The sequence below is a fragment of the Mirounga angustirostris genome, unplaced genomic scaffold (genome assembly GCF_029215605.1).
Source record: "Mirounga angustirostris isolate CCGP_5_RB_7025 unplaced genomic scaffold, mMirAng1.0.hap1 SCAF_15, whole genome shotgun sequence".
Lineage (NCBI taxonomy): Eukaryota > Metazoa > Chordata > Mammalia > Carnivora > Phocidae > Mirounga > Mirounga angustirostris.
In genome coordinates, this window is record NW_026991723.1 from 60,335,836 (window position 1) to 60,351,732 (window position 15,897).

General features: G+C 52.5%; 1 protein-coding gene across 2 annotated transcripts in view; it reads right to left on the reverse strand.

The window, feature by feature from the left end:
* Positions 1-15,897, reverse strand: part of SHB (SH2 domain containing adaptor protein B) — a 134,971-nt gene that overhangs the window by 69,976 nt on the left and 49,098 nt on the right. For both annotated transcript variants that reach the window (XM_045882727.3, XM_064579633.1), the window contains exon 2: positions 14,719-14,839. In XM_045882727.3, coding sequence (XP_045738683.1) covers positions 14,719-14,839 — 121 coding nt within the window. The remainder of the gene's footprint in view (positions 1-14,718; positions 14,840-15,897) is intronic.

A 15,897-nucleotide genomic window follows, 5' to 3' on the forward strand; every position in this document is an offset into this window, starting at 1 on the left:
CTGGGACTCTGGGATCATGACCTGAGCCGGAGGCAGACACTTAACTGACTGAGCCACCCAGGCGCCCTATTACAGAGATTTTTGCTCTCCTTACGTATTTTTTTTTAAGCTTCAGGAAAAGGTTTATTCTTTTCTTCCAGTTTTAGAGATCAAGTCAACTCAGAGGTAATTATTTTCCCGCAGCAGGCAAGAAGGCACCTGCGTGGCTCACTGGCTTGCCCATTTCTCCTGGAAAAGAAGCCAGGGGTCCTCAGTAGGCAACTCTGAATGGCCCTTTATAATTCTGAAATCTCAAGTGAGCATGTATGTTTATGTCAGTACTTATAAAGGCAGACAGAACCACCCATGTCAGGAGAGGAGATAATCGTCAAGCACGTTTCCCTGGCAGAGGCACTGTCATGTAATTAAAGATGATAATTATAGCTCTGCGTCTAGTGTCAAACCCAGGGCTCTTTCCAGACACGACTGCGGTTTTCTCGCCCTGTGTTCGAGAACACACAAGGCTCTTTGTGGATGGGGAGAGTCTGCACAGCTCCACCCTGCAGCCAAGGGTGGCTTCTAGGGGCCAAGCCCTTTGGATGCTTTTACCTGGAAGCCTCATCCAGGAGAGTTGGGCTAGATACGCTCTGAGCTGGGTTCTCTGCAGTCCTCCCTTGCTGGGGACACAGAGGCGACAGGCAATCCCTGACCTGAGAATAGGAAAAAGGACTGGCCAGCTCCAGAGGGTTGTTAGCTCCACTGAACACCACATGCTCACCGGCACACAGGGCTCTCTCTCCCTCAGCATCCACCAAGGACTCAAGCAACTCAACAGGTCCCCACACAGAGCTACTGAAGCCTCTGTAGATAAGAGGACCACTTCCCATCCATTCTGTGAGTTCTGGAGGGCAGGAGTTTAGTTTCTGTGACTGTCTTTAATCCCCTCTGAACCCTCCCCAAAAGATCTGGCTCAGAGACTGATGTGATACAGCAAAACGAGCACTGGACTTGGGTGGGGGGGTGTCACACCCCAGTCCTGCTGCTGGGTGACCTTGGGCAGGCTGCTGCCAGGGTTCTGAGGATGAAATGAGTTAATGTCTAAGAAAGCACCCTGCCATCAGTAAAAGTTAAAGTCAATATCAACTGTAATGACAATAACCCTACACATATAACCGATAGAAGAGGTCCTGAAAAAAATTAAAGAGAGGCCAACTAATCTGACAGCATTAATTAGAAATATACATAGACCGACAGATTTGCTGAAACAAAGATGCTTTCCTCCGACTCTCAAGCCCTGGAAGAGGAAAAAGACATCACTCCCTGCAGACCAGAAGGGGCTCTGGTAGCAGAGCGATGGACCCACCTAGATAGGGCTCCCAGAAGAGGATGGAGTGGGGGAAGGGCCTGCTTCATTCTCTCCCATGACTGGACAGAGGTGACAACTCCCAAGGGTCTGAGCATGAAAGTCCCAGGTGCATGAAGGAGAGAAGACAAGTGATTTATAGGTAACAAACTCCCCAGAAGCAAGGGGACACTGGCTGCAGGAAGCCTTGATCAGTTACGGAACCACATGGTGGGGACCAGAGGGAGGCCTGGGCTAGGACTTCCCCTCTCCACTGCTCACCCAGCAACCCCGGGCAGCCCCCACCACGCCCCCAGGCCTTCTGTTTCTTCATGATAAGACAAGGGGGTGACCACACAGTCCCGGCTCCACAACCCTCCCTCTCTGCAGGAAGATTTCTGGAGAGTGGAAAGGTCTTTTTTTTTTTTTTTTTTTAAGATTTTATTTATTTATTTGAGAGAGAGAATGAGAGACAGAGAGCATGAGAGGGAGGAGGGTCAGAGGGAGAAGCAGACTCCCTGCCGAGCAGGGAGCCCGATGCGGGACTCGATCCCGGGACTCCAGGATCATGACCTGAGCCGAAGGCAGTCGCTTAACCAACTGAGCCACCCAGGCGCCCTGGAGAGTGGAAAGGTCTTACCACCTGAGTACAAGCTTTCCAAACAGCGCCATAGGCCGTGTGGGCCACAGTCAGCAGCACCAGCTCCTGGGCCTCTAGGACACGGCATCAAGTCCCCCCACGGAGGCTGTGAGGCCTGAGAGCTTGAGGGAACCAAAGGCAACCCCACCTCAGCGTTAGTCCCAGAGACTCACCACCTCTGCCAATGTTTGGGACCGAGAGCAAGGCATGGGGCTGGGGCCCATAAAGGCAGCCCAGGGCTTTTCATTAGCACCAGGAGCCTTGGGAATTTATAACAAATCTTGGTCCAGATGAAAACTAATTTCAAGGCTAGGGGGTAAACAGGCTTAGTACATTAATAACAAACAAACCTTTCCTCCTAATCTCTGGGTGTAAATCATGAAAATAAAGGCAACATGGCCTAGTTTCCTCTGAGGCTCCATTCGGCAAGGCTCCTTTCCTTGAGCTGGGGCTGGGGCTGGGATGGGGCAGAGGTGGGTGAGCCAACGGTCGAAGCACCTGTCCTGGGGCAAAATTTTCTCAATGATAAGGTCCCCTCAGCACAACACAGGGGTCTCCCTGGGTCCTACTGAGGACAGTCCATCAGCTCTTCCTTCCAGGTCTACCCTTAGATCATGGGGCTAGGCCACCCCCTTTGCCGCCTCTGCTCTTACCACCCCTGCCAGCCCAGTCTCCAGATGAAGTCTGTTCTAACCTACATCCCCCAACCCAAGCGGACCAGACCATCCCCTCGCCTTTAGCCCCCAGGTACAGACCTCCATGCCCACACCTGACCTACCTCAAAGACTGACTACCATTACACATCACATGGCCACCTCCCACTAGAATGACCCTCCTGGGGGCAAGGCCCAGGTGGGCTCCAGCTCCCAGTACAGCAGGGCCTCAACAGACGCTAGGCAAAGCTACCTCCTCAGCTTTACCTTGAAGGGCGGGGAGAGGAACTTGGGGTGGGCTGCCCCTTCTCTATTTGACTAGGCTCTGACACGGTCTCCAACCAGTCCCATCCCCTTCCCCCAGTGGTAGCTCAGCATTAACTCTTCCTTAGCAAAGACTCAGCAGAAGCAGCTGAGCAAGGGAACTGGAATAAAGCTGTAGAAGAGGCCGAGGAAGCTGGGGCTGGAATGGGGTGGAGTGGTGGGGAGGCTGTCACCCACTGGCTGTTTTTCAGTTTGGCTGGATTGTGAAGTTGCTGCTAGTGTGGTCCCTTGTCCCACTTCAGGGTTCTGCTTTTTGTTACTGGGGAGGGCAGGACTGGCCCCCATGGATCTAGCCCATCTGACCCCACAGCTGCCTATCCCTGTCACCACCATGCTCAGATCCACAGAGTTCCCTCAGCCTCTGATCCTCCTCCTACCCCACTGACCGCCTGACCTGCTCCTGCTTGGCTTTCAGAACACAGTTCCCAGGATGCCAGAAATCCTCCCTCATGACCAGAGCAGTTGCTCGAGGCTCTACTCCTGCTTTCTCATCAACGAAATGGAAACAGTCCTACAAATGGCCTCCTCTGGGCCTCAGGGAAGTGGAGGACAGGTGCTATGAAGGCAGGGTTCCTGAATGAATGCGAACTGGGCTGGTTCTGGTTGGAGTTGCAGGAGTGTGAGGAAACAGGGCAGGAGGACAGAAGCATGCAGAAGAACTTCAAAGGAAGGTGACCCTGAGCTGGCAGGCCAGGTGGGTTTTAGAAGGGAAAGGCAGAACGTGAGCAAAGATACGGGGATGGAGCCAAGTGAGGAAGACATCAACAGGAGAAACTCTCCCCGTGACCCCACTATGTGCCACGATTGTTGGCTGGGAAAGCCAGGTGGGGTCAGGGCAGAGGCTGTTCCAGCTTTGGCAGGCAAGATGCTAGTCTGAAGAAAGGCCTGGTGAAAGCTGAGGATGAGCAGGGCTCAGGCACTCGGCTAGAAGGGGACAGGAAGGGGAAGGTGGCGACACCGGGGGCCACAGGAGGGCAGTGAGGACAGTGCCAAGACTTGAAAGGACCCCCAGGCTGGTAACGGGATGCTAGAGACGGTGGCTTCATGGAGGGCTCAGTGGTTGGGGCTCAGGGACATGAGTGTCAGGTGCCAGTCCCTTCATGGGGACTCAAGGTGACAGGTGTGAACCTACAGAGGCACAGGCCAGCGGGCGTGAGGCCAGGACCCAAGGGAGGAACATGCGGAGTTGCTGGCAAGGACGGAGAGGTGAGCAGGCTAGGGAGACAATGAGACCCAGTTCAAGTCCCTGAGAGCCTTTAATCTTCAGGGAAGAGTTTACGATCATTTGCACAACACTCCACCAGAACCAGCAAGTTCTGACCTGGGGACATTCTTTGCTGGAAAGGTCCGGGCCAATATCTCAAACACTGGGCGCCGACAGTCTGGGGGCAAGAGTTCTAAGCCCTGTGGTCCTTGCCCTCCAGGGGCCCCCAGTCTGGCAGATGAATGATGCCGCCGCACAGTTTAAGTGCTGTATCAGCGTGATTGTACAAAGAGTGGTCATGGCAGCTAAAACAGGGAGGACCCACAACGAAGCGTGGGCCCCGGGAGATGACCTTCTTCCAGTGCATCATTTTTTAGGTTGCCAGGTATAATTACAAGCCCGGGTTCTGGAAGGCAGAGAAGTGGCATTTTCTTTATTTATGCTCATGCTGCCTGTTTGGGGAAAGAACCTGAGGCAGTATACCACATTAAAACACCTGGACCAAGCCAGGTGAAAGAAGCTGAAAGGCAGGGCTACGGGGGAGGGGGGGGTACTAAACCTGCTGATCCTCTGCATCCCTCCCTCACACAGCCAGGCAGTGGCCCTGCAGGGAGAGGGGGTGCTCAGAATGGGGCACAGTTCCAATCTGCATCCATGACTCAGCTTTCTCATCTGCAAAATGGAAATAATCACACTGTTTCCTCCCAGAGCCTTAGGGAGATTCTTGGCATAATCTACAAAAGGTGCCCTTAAATACAGCCCTCTGTCATCTCTATACGCTTCCAGAAAGCCGGCCTGAGCCTGAGTTAGAGGAGGGTACTAATTAATCAGCCAAATAATAGGGTGTGGGGCAAATCACTGAATCTCCTTCTTCAAGACTGCTGGAGGGACAGGAACCAGGGCCGGTGGTCTCCTTGGACAGCCCTTGCCAACCAGCTCCTCTTCTCAGGCCACTGGAGCACTTCAGGGCCCCTCTCTGACCTGACTCCGGGACCTCTTGAATACCTGAATGCACAAGTACCCACATCTGAATGCAGCGACTTCTCCCCAAGAACTGTCCTCCCCTTCTGGGGTAACCGACTCTCTCATCACTCACCAGGATCCCGGCCCCTCCCTTACCCACTGTACCCCAATGGCTGGCAAGCTCTTTCACTCCACCCCTTGGCCTAGATGACTGTTGTAGCCACACAACCACAGAACCAGTCCCTCTGCCTCTTGCTTGTCTCCGCTCTAATCCACCCTATGCACCCCGGGAGGGATGACTTCCTGAACAACTTCCTAATGCTTTTACACCTCTGCTCAGGAACAGGCAAGTGCTTCCCCACAGCCTCCACAGTCTGCCCCACACACGGGGTGCTGCTGGGGGAAAGGGTGCCAGGAGCTTGGCTGCCGACCCACATGAGTCTCCCTGAATCCATTTCCGGACGGGCATTACCAACAGTTTCTGTGCCTTCAGATCTTTTAATGTCTCTCTGGGATTCTGAAAGGCAAAGGGCAGGGGTGGGGAGGTAAGCTCCTCTATTTCAGGTTCCTTCTCCTTTTTTTCTTTCTGTGGGAGAATGTTGGCTTTTTTCTGAGCTTCCAGGAAAGAAAAGGGGTTATGGGCTATTTTCCTGGGGGCCTGGGCCCTCATTGCCAAGTCCCCAGGAGGATATTAGGGGCCCTCACACCTATGAGGGTGGGTGCCAGCAGCACAGGACGACACTCACTGTTCTGGAAAAATCCACGGCAACCCCTAGAGTCCTGGCCTGCACCAAAGCCAGTAAGAGAGGAATACAGTTGCGAGCCATTGGGCCAAAGCAGAGCCCCTCATCCATGGAGACCATCCTGCCTCCTGAAGGTGGCCAGGGCGCTGGGGACAATCTCCACTCTGCTCTTGACTTTGAGCAAGCCTCTAACTTCTAGGCCTCAGTAACCTACCGCTGCTGTGACCAGAGGCAGCAGTGCCTTAGAAACAGACCTTCCCATACCAGCCATTTCCAGAAATGAGTTTATGGGAATTACAATTTGCTAACACTTCCCCCTTCCTTGATTCTCAAGTGTAAGCTTCATGAAAACAGGGACTTTGTTTTGTTCACAACCCCTAGAACACAGAACATGTACCCAGAAACACACAGCAGATGTCCACAAACACCCATTCAATGATTAAATGCATCACACCTTGTTCACTAAGGGCCTGTGACTTCATGCAAGTGATTCTTGGCAAAATGGGAAAAGTTGTTAACAGCGAGTAGTTTTTTACTGTTTGTTCCTTTTCTTTTCTTTATATATTCTTTATTCTCCATATAGACTTTTATTCCTATACTCAGTCATTCTGTTGAATATTTACTGGGCCCAGAGGAGATATGAAGATGGGTGAGGCCCAGTCCTTTCTTCCAAGGAGCTCTCCGCCCAGGGAGGGAGGCGGGGAGAAGAGGCACTACCAGACACCCCCATGCAGTCCCCCAGCATGGAGACAGAGTTGGTCTCTAAGACAGAGCAGTGCCTGACTCCCACCCAAAGGCCAAATGACTCCCTTCCCAACTCCCCACCCATTTAGCAACTGGTTAAACTCAGACTTTCCAGATCTGGCAATCTTCTGAGGAGGGTGGGAGTTCCCTGGGATCCTGAGGGGGCCCCAGCATGTCTGTACACCAGCCCTGGGCCCCTGGCATTGATGAACACACTCATGCACTCAACAACTACTTACTGAGCACCAACTCTGTGCCAGGTACTACTTTAGGTGCTGAGGTTCCAGCAGGGAGCAATGTTTTGCCCTTGTTAAACCCACATCTTAGTGGTAGAGAGACTATAAACAAGATAAAAGATAAGTAAAATACAGAGTGTGCTAAATAGCGACCAGTGTTAAGGAACAAAATTAAACAGGGAAAGGGGGTGGGAAGTGTTGAGGATGGGTTGAAATTTAAGACAAGTGGCCAGGGAAGGACTTGGTGGAAAGGCCATTTTGAGTCAAGACCTTAAGCGTGGCCTTGCTCAATGCCACCACTCGGTGCCGTCTACACTGGTCTTCGGGAGACAGTACTACCCCTTCCTCTGTCTCCCAGCAGGGACACTCCTCTTTGCCTGTTTTATACTACAGACATCAGTCCTTGTCAACCTCCCCCACATGACAGGGGGCACCAGGAACCAATGTCTGGCACACAGGTGTGCTGTCAGTAACTGTTAGCTTTCTGAGGCCTGTACCAGTCCTGTTGCCAATTTTCCTAAAAAGGTGGGCAAGCTGAGTGTGTGTGTTCTGGGTGCGGGGGTAGGGCGGGTGGGGAGGGGTGCGGTCAAAGGGAGAGGTGCGTGTGGAGTGAGAGAATAGGGAAGGGGCTGCCAAAGTGGGCCCAGTGGTCACCATGGAAACCCAGGCTTCAGGGTCCTCGATTCCCGCTCCCCACTGGGAAGCTCAGCAGGTGAGCACCACTGGGCTGGGTGTGTGAGCCCTGCTGTTTCTCAAGAACAGGAAAGTCATCGGGTGACTAATACAAAATCTATTTACACTTGATTATCTCCTTCCTGTCCAGTAGGTAAGTCATTCTGGTAAATGATAGACCAGCTAGGGAACTCTGCACAATCCATGACAAGCCAGGCGAGAGGGTGGAAGGGCAGGTTTCAAAACATTTCAAAACAAGGCCCAGAAGCCCTAGGTTAGAAGTCAGGAGACCCATTCTGTAGCCTGCTGATGTGTAACCTTGACCAGCTCAAGCTCCTCTGGGCCTCAAGCAGGAAAATGATTCTGGGTGGGAAAAAAGGACTGCTCTTCAAGGACAGTTCTATCCTGAGAACTCTCAACTCTGGGAGAGCTGCTGCAACCACCAGGGCAGGCTGAAGCCTGAGACAGCATGGGGAGAGGGCAGAAGGGCTGGGGGTGGGGGAGTGAAGGGCCTGCAGAAGGTGAGAGGCAGGTGGGTGGGAGGGAGTAATCGTTTGGGGAGCAGAGCTGTGCAGAGCAGGCTAGGCGAAGAAGAGACAAGTGCATGGACATTCTGGGAGCAGAGCCCACAGGTACTGCAGAGCTGGGAAGGGCCCAGACTCAGGGGCCCAGCAGAAAGGCCCTTTACTTTCACAGCTATCAGGAGGAGAGGGAGAACAGTGCTGCCCGGAATCAGGGGGGCAGATATGACGTCAAACACATGAGGACGGTGGAAATTGAGGTAGGGTAGCCAGAATCGGCCTCTCTGACACCAATCAAAACTCAAAAGCCCCCTTCTCTGAGGAGTGTTTGCGGGTCTTTCAGAGTACAGACCTATAGCTCCCAGCCCTGTCTGTCCTGAGAGTAGAGAGGACAGCATGCATGTTCCTGGGAGGCGGCTAGCACCAGCTCTTCCTCCCATCTGGCAAGGCCTGGGCTGGTGCCACATGGAAGTAATGGGAGTGGGGTGAGAGGACGTACAGTTCTGACCAGGATGGAGAAGCCCAATATGACCACAGCAGCAGGGAATCGAAGGGCTTACAAAGGCCCTCATGGCACCCAGGGAAGGCAGGCACCCAGGGAAGAAGGCAAAATCTGATTTTTCAGAGGAGGTAATGGAGGCCCAGAGAGGGAAAGCAACCTGCCTCAGGTCACACAGCAGACCAGGGCAGAGGCAGACCCCACTGCCCACCTCCTTCCTCCGGAAAACAGGTCACAGCTGGAGGGAGACTTGAACATGGTACATACCCCCATTCTCAGAAAGCACACTGCCACTAGAAGAGGCTGTACCAGAGGATGAGAAGATACGGAAGGCTATCCCCACCTTGCCTTTAAAATCAGTGACTGGTTTTACCTGGACGTACCTGCTAGCACATAGGAGAAGAAAGAGGAGCAGGCAAGTTGTGAGCAAGGAAAATGGCCATGTCAAGGCAGCAGGGTTCTGTGTGAAATGGCTTTCTTTTAAATTCCTCTTATTATGCTATAAAGTTGATTTAATAATAAAAACATGCTAAAGACTTTTTAATGTGTAATTGCTTATAATAATAAAAATTATGGGAAAATGCTTTCAATTAATGTTTATGTGATTCATCCTGTGAAATGATACTTTGCACATTTTATAAAGGATGATGGGGGAATCATACCTAAAAGGGGGGCCTAAGTGAGTGTACAATCCCCAGTTACTTCTGCAGACCCTCTGGGAGTACAGGACAGATGTATGTGTTTTATTTGCAGCTAAGAGCATTACTTTTGCCACTTACTTAACCTTTCTGAGACTCAGTAGACTTGTCTGTAAAATGGGGATGACAGAAGTACCTCTACCTTACAGGCTCCTTATAAGGAGTAAATGAGCTAATCACGGCTGCGTCCTTGGAGCAGTGCCTGGCACCCAGACCTTCCATACAGATGAACGACCACCATCCCAGTCGCCACCCCTGCCTTGGGTACCTCTGAGAGCGCCTGGGCTGAAGGCCTGGGGAGAAAGGGTCCCGGTTGAGAAATATTCTGTGCCTTTAAGTCCACTAGGGCCTCATGATCCAATCAGTCTTTACAAGCTGTTGTCCCATGTGGTTTTTCAATCATTATCCTATCAAAAGCCTCATTTCCTGCCACTCCTCTCCAGCAGAAAGAACCCACGCCTCCAAATGCCTTTGCTCTGGCCCTTCCCTCTGCCTGGGCTGCCAGCCCCGGCTCTCATCACCACCACCTACCACCTCTCCCCCCACCCACCTCACACAGAAGCCCTCGTCCCTCCTCCGAGCTCCTGGAGATTCACCCACTCATCTCCTCCGTGCACCCACCACTGACCACCCGGGTCCAGGCCTGGCTCCTTGCTTCATGGATGGGTGGAGGCAGTGGCAATATCTACCTAGGTGACAAGGTCAAGTCCTCGGCACAATAGGGCGGGGCAAGGGCTCCAGGCTGGATGACCAAGTGCACTGCAGAGGGCCTGATTTCCACCTGCCCCACGGTCCTGGGCTTTGGCCGCCCACCTCCAGGTGTGCAGGGGCCCTACAGAGAATTCAACAGCACGGAACGCCCCAGTAACAATCTCCCGCACACATGCAAAGCTGTTCTTCCACCCAAGACTCACATCAGGGTTGCGTGCCCTATTTTACAAAGAGGATGCTGCGGCCCTCAAGAGGCTAAGCAAAAGTCAGCCTGATTGGGAGCCCAGAGCCCTTCTCACCAAATCAGCAGCTTCCAAGCACCTCTGGCCCTCAAACCTGAGATGAAGACTCAGGGAAGAGGGTAAGAATGGGCTGTGAGGTAGGGCTTTGGAGGGAGGGTTAACCTGGGGACACGAAAGACACTAGAAGTCCTCTGATTCTTCCGCTTCAATCGACACAGGAGGAATCTGAGGCCCAGGTAGCGTGGAAAAGGCCAAGGCCAGAATGTGACCTCAAGGGAGGGGCCAAGTAAGATGAAAAGGGGAACTAGGGCTGAACAATTAGCACAAGCCAGGCTGGTCTGAGAAGGGAAGCTGCCAGCCCCAACCAGATCCTCTCCTATTCAAAGTTGGTCTCAGGTACTCCCTTTTGTGGGGCTGGCCTTGGGTGTCTAATGATGACACAATGCACAGTGACTAAACTTCAGAGGTGGCTTGAGCCAACCACCCATGTGTAACCTAACTACTTTTGTCATTTCCTAATGCAGGCTGTCTTGCCTTGGCTTGGATACCTCTAGAGATGGGCAACACATGGCCTCATGGGCCAGCTTCATATTTAATCAGTGGGTTAAAAAAACATCTCAGGGATGCCTGGGTGGCTCAGTCTGTTAAGCGTCTGCCTTTGGCTCAGGTCATGATCCCAGGGTCCTGGGATCGAGTCCCGCATCGGGCTCCCTGCTCAGCAGGGAGTCTGCTTCTCCCTCTGTTCCTCTTTCTGGCCCTTCCTCTCCTCCCCTTGCTCCTGCTCTCTCTAAGATAAATAAAATCTTTGAAAAATAAAAAAATAAAAAGCATCTCTAAAGGATTATGACTTTTTTGAGCCCCTGTTTCTCTACCTATAAAATGGAAAGCTTGAACTGGGTCGCTAGCTTCCCCACTGGGTTCCATAGAGCCCTGGGGTTTTCAGGAGCTACTCTGAAGCTACTTTTGGGATGAGAGAGGCAATGGGGGCAGAGAATGAGGCCCAGGCAATTCATGGGCATCTGGGTTGTGAGGTTCTATGGACAGCTATACCTCCATCTTGGAGCCAGAACCTAATTCCTGTGGGTGACACAAATGGGAGTCTGTGGAGAGGGAAATTGAGGCAGACAGAGGGAAGAGATGAGAGGAGCACCTGAGAAAATGGGTACGCTTCTCCCCACCCTCCTTTGTAGCCACAGCCTATGGGGCTGGGCTGAGTTCTCTGTTCACAAAAGCACACCTCCCCAAGCACTCCCTCTACGCCCCACCTGCTGCATGGAACCAAGGACACAAGAACAAAACCTTATCAGTTAATCACAGACCAGGTCAGCCACCCGGGGTGGGGGCGGGGAGGGGGGAGGCAGTCTGAAAATCAAGCTGGGGCACCCCAGGGCTCAGTGCAGAAACACCACCTTGGCAATCAGCCCCACAATTCACGACCCAGCTTGGTTGCCTTGGGCTACTTCTCTGTGCCTTAGTTTCTGCATCAGTAAAAAGGCACTACACTTTAAAGGGTGATGGTGAGGATACAAAAAGAATTCACATCAAGTGCTGCCAACGGGTGCGGGAGCCTAGCAGTGGCCCCCACTGCTGTTGCTGTCATTACTGACCCATCATGCCACACGTAGGGAAAAACAGAGGCACGAACTATGCTGCCCAAGGTCACACAGCCAGTTTGCAGCCCAAAGTAGCTAGAATTATGACCAACTGCCTGCCCTAAGGCTACTGCTTTGTAAGGGGAACTGAGGCCCAGGATCATTCAGGTGGCAAGTGGCCATCTCAGATCTGCTTGACTCCAGCCTGGGCCCCTTCCGCACCATACACAGAGGCATGCCATCTCGGGCAGAGAGGGCATGCTCTTCCCAGCAGAGTTATTCTTATCTACCAAAGATGCCTGCCCTGTTCCTAGAAGTTACGTGCACACATAAATGTTACGGCATCAAATAAAGGTCACCCTAAAGATGGAACGTAACTTGTTCTGTGCCACCCCCGTGCTCCACTGCCCCCCTTCTCCCCGAGGACCTTCATGGCAGCTCAGTGAGCTGCTTCCTGGAACATTTACACGGCGCTGGCTCATCCCAGCCCCCCAGTCCTGCCATCAGTCACCGCAGTGACGTTACACACAAAGAATTTTGAGTCAAAGGGAGCTGTAGTGAGGTCGTTACAGCCAGAAAATGTTCTGTTTAACCACCTATTTCCTGAGAAACAGAAAATGTGAGTAAATTTGGGCATAGCCTCTAAGCTCAGAAGAAAGTCCAGAACAGCAAACGTAAGGATGCCTCTTTGGAGACAGAATGCATGAGATCTTAACAGATCTCTATTTAAATCAATCTGCCCTGCCTTGGACCTGGCCACTGTGGGTGTGTCTCATTAAAAAGTCAAAGTCCCACAGGACAGTTCTATCCAGCCAAGTGGCTAATCAGCTACTCAACACTGAGGTCCATGGCAGCACCCAGGAGGAACCAGCTGCATTCTGAAGACACCAGGTGGTGTCCACAAAATCTGGGTTCCCAGAGGTCCCCTTCCCCCCTGGTCCCACGTTCTGCAGATGCAGGTCTGAGCCCCTCACTTCTACTTGTGTGACCCCAGAAGTGACTTGTCCTGTTTCTCTCACGTGGAAAATGAGACACCACTTCCTTTGCAGGGACATGGTGAGGCTTAAAAAGTATGTCTGTTAAAGGGCCCAGTACAGAGCCTGGAACCTGGCAAGAGCTCCAGCCTCAGATGGCTCCTGCCATTTCCTCGTGTCCCGGATCCCCCAGCGTCAAGCACAAATATACACTTCCCCCGGTGCCCCACCCCACAGACTGCCCTGCCAGGCACAGGCCACCTTGCCTTTCTGCCAACTTACTATGTGTCTTCAGGGAAGTCCCTCTCCCTCCATAGACTCAGTTTCCCCATCTATCACACAAGGCTGTTGGGTTCGAATGACCTTGAAGATCCTTTGCTGCCTGACATCTGAACGTGCCAGAGGGCCCCAAAGGCACTCTTGTAACCACCAGTCCTTTAACCCCAGGCCAACACCTGCCGACTGCAAGACTGGATGGAGCAGGGCCCCGGGCTGGCACCCCCCAGTGCTCCCACAGAGCTGATGTTTCACCAAGCCTGGCAGAAGTGATGGGATGTGGCAGCGGGGGTGGGTGTCACTACAGTCCTGAGGTGAAGAACATCCCACCAGCAGACTTGCTTCCCTAAGTCACTGGAGGAGCACTGACCCCAGCCCCGGCTCTCTGCCTCTTGCTGCCCACAGAGGCCACTCTGCCAGGAGAGATCAGGAGAGAGCATGAGGCCCTACAGAAGTCTGGCCTCATTGCTCCCTGCCTCGGCCCCTTACAAAGTGGCCAAGTGTTCTGGAGGCCACACTGGTGGTCAGACAATCAACCTCCAGGAACAGGAGAGCACAAGGCAGAGTCCTAGAGGCAGGGTCTGAATGTGTACCCATATCCTTCAGCAAGTGTCCTATGAGGTCTCTGTAGCCCCATGAGCTAGCACTTAGCACGGGCCCAGCATACACTAAGCACTCAGTCAATCTTGCTTCCTTTCTTCTAATTCAAGATGAATCAAGAGAATGTACTCAAAGACATGAACACCAAGTGAAGAGTAAAAGGGCCACAGAAAGTGGCATCTGTACCCCAAGTCCCAAGACACACAGGGCACCAATTCACTAAGCCTCAAAATTCAGAGGGGCTCCCAATCTACTCCTGGCCACCTTCCTGCACTCTAGACCCATGTGGTGCTCCTGTTCATGTGCCTGTCTTGTGTGGGGTCAGAGGGGACCAACCCACACGACTGTTCTTCTGTCTCTGGACTGTCCTCCTGAGTCAGGAGGACCCACATGGGTGGTTTCTCCCCACTGCCCTGCTCATGCCCAGGGTCTGTCTGAGATGGCAGATAACCTAATAACCATTCACTCCTTAAAGATGCTCCAGGCATTATCCTGATGAAAACAGACCCTCAGGATACTACACGCACGGCCACTTTCTTCTGGATCCCATACAATTGCTTGGACAAGGTTTTGTCGTTAGGGGCCAATAGGAAAACGGCCACAGGGGTAAAGTCTCTGTATTTTCTGTAAACCTGCCACATAGTCCAAGGGACTTTACGCTGCTTCCAGCCACTTGCCAAAGATTTCCTGGTAAGGGGCGAGGGATAATTCTGTCCCCAGGGATCTAACCCACCTCCTTCTACTAGATACTGAAAGCAAGGTGACCCTGCATGCTTCTTTTATTGCCCTGGCTGCTAGGAAGCTCCAGGGAAGTTTTCTATCTCAAATACTGTATTTTTCTTCAGTAGAAATTCCCCATGTTTTTTTTGGGGGGGGGGTGACTTCGTTAACTGTACTTGGTACCGTGTACATGGACTTCCACTGTGCACTTCCAGGTACTTCCTGATGTAGGTGAAACATGAACTGGTGAACTGCGGTGAAGATTCAACACAGCACTGCCCTCCAAGCACCACGATGAAAGCACAAACCTTCCCCTGCTGATGCTGGCTGGGGACCACCCAAGAGTGTCTCCTCTGCCTCCCTGCTGAGTTGCGAGTCTGCTTACCTGTCATGATCCTCTGGGCCTCGTAGGGCTCCATGTAACCAGCACTCTCTCCCTTTCCTGCTTTGCCCCTGAGATCATTCTTGGCATCAAAGGGATCCGAATAGTCATCAGCGATGGTCACCTGCAAGGAGCAAGACGGCAGGAGTATGAGTCCACCTCTGGCTTTCTGCTTCACTTCTTTCACAGCCAGGCTTCGCTCCAACAAACATAAATGGAGCCTGCATCATACCAGCAAGGAGCAGGGGTTGGAGACAGGAAACAGAGCTGGTGCCCTTCCTTGGGGAGCTCCCATTCTCGGAGGGGTAACAGAGAGACCCACACCGGCAGAGCTCCTTGCCTCTGAGCCTATGCCTGCAGCCTGGCTGCTCCAGGCACAGCCCCGTGAGAACAGAAGGGCATCTGGGTAGAGAAGCACAAAGGCAAGAACCTGGAGGGTGTCTTTGGGGAATGTGAGTTGCTCAATTTAAAGGAATGGAAATGGAGGAAAGTTGGAAATGAGATAGCAGAAAGCCTAGAGATGCTGACAGGCTCCTGGTGCTGGCTGAGTCCTACTAGTCTGTCTAGAGATAATTATGTTCAGCGTTCCATCTTCCCCGAATCTGGAACACAAGCATGCCTTGGGTAATCGGACAACAATTTGGTGAGATCAGCGCACTGCAAACATGACCATGGCTGCAGGCAGACCCAATGAAAACACAAAAGCAGCTCAGGGAAGGATAGACTGCCATGGCCAGAAAGGGCCTTCTATAACAGATGGGGAAACTGAGTTCCAGAGAGAGAAGGGGCTTGACTAAGACCCTCAGGCAGATCCTCTGCCTCCCAGGGTCATTCTCCTGGCCTCCTCACTTGTCCATATTTAAGAATACAGCAAAGTCCCATGGCAAACAGACAGGGTTACCTCGGGGTAGGCAGTCAGGGCAGGGAGGGGAGGCCTAGGACTATGCCAGAATCTGAGATTTGAACGTTGCAGAGACAAAGTTCCACATTTTCCCTGGAGGAGGATAAAAATTCTTGGGCTAAGAGTAAACATGGCAGTTTTTCCTCCCATTTCTTACTTCCTAAGCTTCATGAAGGGCACACTTACCAGTGGGGATAGGACAGGAACCCATCCAACCCGTTCCCTGCCACAGCACCCTAGCTCCACCGCAAACTCGCTGTGACCTCTGTTGAGTTCTTTGC